At 33.1% G+C, this 5,102-nt stretch overlaps 1 protein-coding gene across 1 annotated transcript; it reads left to right on the top strand.

The window, feature by feature from the left end:
* Positions 1-248: 248 nt before the first annotated feature.
* Positions 249-2,953, top strand: LOC105440669 (the record flags this gene model as incomplete). The annotated part of the gene is made up of 3 exons (XM_030984438.1): positions 249-373; positions 884-1,044; positions 2,372-2,953. Coding segments are annotated over 3 exons (426 nt in total), but the record flags the coding sequence as incomplete, so codon positions are not given.
* Between the last annotated feature and the right edge of the window lie 2,149 nt (positions 2,954-5,102).

Raw genomic sequence — 5,102 nt, 5'->3', positions numbered from 1 at the left:
ATATGCAAATTAAAATTTTGAGTTTGGAGGCCATTATGATGACGTCATGAGTTAATTGAGGGTCAAATGAGACATAAAATCATATCTTTGACTCATAATCTATCTAAATATGAAAAAATATTGGGGAGTTCCGTATATTCTGAAGAGTACAAAGAATTTTGTATAGGCGTAATTTGTTACCATGAACTAATTAGAAACTCTCTTATTGAGATAAAGCAATTATATTTGTCTTCTATGTATTACTGCAGGATTCAGATATTACAGCAGCAGAGGAAACTCTCCAATCTAGGACCCTGCTGGCATACATCTGTGAGGATGTCTTACTAGCTGGCCGGACCGTGAGTCTTTGCAAGGAAGGCAGTATACGTATTCGGTTTTGCTGAATAAAGAAGGTATTATATCTCTAAATGTTATATATTTAGTCAACATGTCAGAGATTAGGTAATGTGGTCCCCATGGTCAACTTCAAGGTCAAATCTTAGGTGAAATGATGGCAGGTTGGAATCCTTATTGAATTACCTTTTCAACAATACCATTTTTGTGAAGAGAAGTTCCTGAGATACAAGGGTTCAAAGATGGTTATGCCCATTTTTGCCTAATATCTCAAAATTTGGTGGGCCAAATCTTCCAAACTCTTCACCAGATTAACCTAAATTTGACATTTGGTGCTGTGAGATCACACTTGACAAGTTCACTAAGTTTCATAAAATAGAAAATGGTCGGATTAAAACCATTGTATGATTTGACATGGAATGACCCTACGCTGGATTTACATAAAACTGCACAAAGTAATTGTATGGAAAGTAGTTTTCATTAAGAACTATGTGTTATTCTTGACCCATGATAATCGGTAATCCAATCACTTGTTTTTTTTCTTCTTCAGAGAACAAGGTACATCACTGGTCCTTACCGTGTGGAGAGCAGACGAGGTCGCAGAAAAGCCACCACATCTGGAGACCATTCAGTCAGGAGAGGTGTACAAGCACTTGATAGAAAGGTTCACTTCAGCTGATGACCTGATCCTTGTGTACGGACCACTAGTTGGTGAGTTTTCATCATATCCATTCCGTAATGATGTACCTTTATTTTGAATTAAACTTTGTCATAAAGTTAAGTGGTAGTTTAAATCAAAATCTTCCTATATTTTGTCTAGTTTTTACTTTTATTTTTCTTTGAAATTTCTGCTTCAAGTCACGTCGGTATCAATGGGGAGTTATCTCCCCATTGATTATTTAGCAAATGCATCCAGGTGAGAACTTCGTGGATGATCAGCCGAGGAAAACTATATCCACTTTGATAATAGTCACGTTTCGAGTAAACGTTTAATCGTATACCCGCCCGGTAAAGCCAGTAGTGAATAATGAACTTGATAACAGTATAATCGATGACTCATTGGGAACCCAAGAACATCACCTAAAAAGAGTCTAAACGGATGTGAAATAGAAATCTGTCACAATAATTCTACTTTCTAAGACATTGTCAAGGAAGTTTAAATAAACAAATTCCTACCTAATCTTAAAGGTACTATGTCCCATTTGCAGGCCAAAAAAAGAAAAGGTTAAATTCCAACGGCATTTGAAAAATAATACTAATTTAGAACTTCCCTAAAAAAGGTGGGGCTTGAAAATATCTTCAAGTGGGAAAATAAAGACTATTAGTTGTCAAATCGACTTTGAGAGCCAATAAGTAATATTCTTGATTTTCAGACCATGTACCGCATGGTCATACGTTTTATGCTGCGCAAAGATTCAATTAGTTGAATTTGGCCATCACAATAAGTGGGTTATTGATGTAGATAAATGCTCATGTACCATTTACAGCTCATTTTATGGATGTTATTACCAAAGAAGAAAAAAAGCCAGTCAGTCACTCAATAGTGTCCGACAGTGAATTCTAGCGGGTTTCCTTGCATAATTTGAATATTAGGACAATGCTAACGTTTAAATTTCACAGATATATTAACATACATGACATATTCATAATCAACCAATTTATAATGTATCGTTTAGATGTATAGTTGTCCCAAGTGTTGTGGTCTGTCTAATGAAAATAGATGTCAGAGGACAATAAGGATATTTGTAATGTTGTCCATCACAGTGAACATTACTATTTGTATCATTTATATCATGCTAGAATCCCATTATATAATGTTGGCTGGACAAAAGGTCCGGGATCACAGGGCCTGAAAGTTTCACTCTGTACCCCGAGTTCTCTGTGTGAGGAAAAAAATATTTTGAGTGAATCGGTTATTTCAGCTAAGTAATCATATTTCGTAAAATCATCTATCAGTGAACAGTGGTCATAACAATTGATCTGTTTCAATGTCTTGATTTCTTTTCTTTTTTTCTCCATGTCGATTGTAAATTTCCAGATGCTACAGTTGCAGCTTTTAGACTGCATAGAAAAGCTGTAACAGTGGGATGTCCTGAAGTTGAGGAGGAAATTCGATTGATGGTGCGGCAATCTACCCTAATGGACAGCAGTGATCCCTACGAATACAGCGACGATTGATTTATATTAGGACGCTTGGTCAAAGGGGATACGATTTTCTAGTTTGGTACATGGTCAAAGGAGATAACAATTTCTAGTTTGGTCTTTGGTCAAAGGGGATAAAAATTTCCGGTTTGGCATTTGGTCAAAGGGGATAAAAAATTTCCGGTTTTGGCAATTGGTCAAAGGGGATAAAATTTTCCGGTTTTGGTATATGGTCAAAGGGGATAAAAATTTCCGGTTTTGGCACTTTGTTCAAAGGGGATAAAAATTTCCGGTTTTGGCATTTGGTCAAAGGGGATAAAAATTTGGCTCACACAAGTGGAGTAAATTGTATATCTATCATTCATAGGTATTTTATTATTTGTACTTATTTATTTATATCTGTTAATGTATGAAAATGTCCAGATTTTGACATTTGGTCAAAAGGGGATAAAAATGTCCGGTTTTCAAGACATGGTATTGCTATGGCTGACTCTATCAATTGTATTTGTATCGTCATATGTTTTTCATTATTTGTATATATTTATATTTGTAAATATTTGAAAATGTCCAGATTTGGGCATTTGGTTAAAAGGGGATAAAATTTTCCAGTTTCATGACATGGTTTTGCTATTGCCTTACACAAATGGATTGTATATGAATCATAGACATGTATTTCATTATTTGTACTTATGTTTGTAAATAATGAATATTCATTTTTGTAAAAGAAAGATATTACTTAATTTGTCTTTGATTATATGAATATTTTGTACAGTTATTATTTGTTTATCTTTGTTAGTAATAAAATTTTCTCTGCATATATTTATTTTGTAGATTTCTTTCATTAAATTGTAGTTGTGATTGTACTATATGATTCTGACAGATGAATCAATTAATAAGTGAGAATGATTATATACAGTATAAAAGAGAGAGAGAGAGAGAGAGAGAGAATTAGAGGATATTGGCACTTGGAATGAGATGAAAATGAGCATTAAGTAATTAATTGGCAAAAGTGTTTTTAAATAAATCATGTTAGATGCAAAATATTGTCAGAGACACATAGTTTTTCCAAAGTACACTAGTATAGGAAAACAGTAACAAATTACCAGTAAATGAGCATAAAATTGCTTCACTTAATCTGGATTTATCAACATTCCTAGACCTACATACCAAAGCTTTTAAAAAATCTGATTTCCTTTGAAATAATTTATTGTTTATAATAATGATTATAATTACGATATTTACTATGATAATCAATATAACAATGATAATAATAATGATTATTATGATACTGCTGCTATTACTAGTACTACTACAACTACTAAGAAGAAGTAAATGAAGAAAAAGTGGTAGGAGAAGAATCATTTCAGCGATATTAGTGAGTATATTCTCAATGATTGAGGCATACACGTGCATAAACATTACATATTCCGTGGTAAGAATAAAGTAAGCGAGGAAAATGAAGGCAATGACAAACGAGAGCGAGAGAGAGAGAGAGAGACAGAATATGGCCGGGTTCAAATTAAGTTTTCTCTAAATTATTAGACCCAGTACTGAGGATCTTTTAATCTGCCATGTTTTTGTTATTTGATGGCTTATGAAGCTACATAGAAATGCCGTCTTTTGTCACCAAATATTGTTCAAATAGCATTGTAGAGACGATGAACAACAGCGAACGCAAAGTCGTTAGCCATGACAATGTAAATTTCTATCTCGTTCTGCTAAATGATCCGAACAATAGAATCAACCAAGTAGATGTTAAACGAATTTTTTCATGAGTTCTGAAATTTCAATTTGTTACTGCATGTCATAATAGTATTAAAGAGCAGCAATGGCGAACGATTGTCGATAAAATTCAGAAATTGTTGCTTAGATTGATTAAATTACCATGAGACATCAAGCTACATAGAACTATGATCGACAAACATGATATTGTTTTGAAAACAGTCTGAAAACATTGGAGCTAGAATGAATAAGAGATAATGTGGTCATGTAAACAAGTGCATTATGTCCATGTTAATCCCCTAGTTCCAATATCATTATTGTATTCTCTATTTATTTCTCCTATATAATTTATTTCAATTTAAAATAGAAATTCTAATGTTCCTTCTTTTGGCTTGATAATATTTCAGCAACGAATTGACAGTTTTGGTAGACATCTTGGATGTATCGTAGCAATAAATTCTTGGCACATGACGTATTGTGTATACGATAGTAATGATAAGAAGAAGAAGCATACAAATAACTATAAGAATAATAACAATAACACATAATTACTATAATAATGATTATAATTACGATATTTACTATGATAATCAATATAACAATGATAATAATAATGATTATTATGATACTGCTGCTATTACTAGTACTACTACAACTACTAAGAAGAAGTAAATGAAGAAAAAGTGGTAGGAGAAGAATCATTTCAGCGATATTAGTGAGTATATTCTCAATGATTGAGGCATACACGTGCATAAACATTACATATTCCGTGGTAAGAATAAAGTAAGCGAGGAAAATGAAGGCAATGACAAACGAGAGCGAGAGAGAGAGAGAGAGACAGAATATGGCCGGGTTCAAATTAAGTTTTCTCTAAATTATTAGACCCAGTACTGAGGATCTTTTAA

The sequence above is a fragment of the Strongylocentrotus purpuratus genome, unplaced genomic scaffold (assembly GCF_000002235.5).
Source record: "Strongylocentrotus purpuratus isolate Spur 01 unplaced genomic scaffold, Spur_5.0 spur5_contig_31, whole genome shotgun sequence".
Lineage (NCBI taxonomy): Eukaryota > Metazoa > Echinodermata > Echinoidea > Camarodonta > Strongylocentrotidae > Strongylocentrotus > Strongylocentrotus purpuratus.
This window is presented reverse-complemented; position numbering and strand designations above follow the sequence as displayed.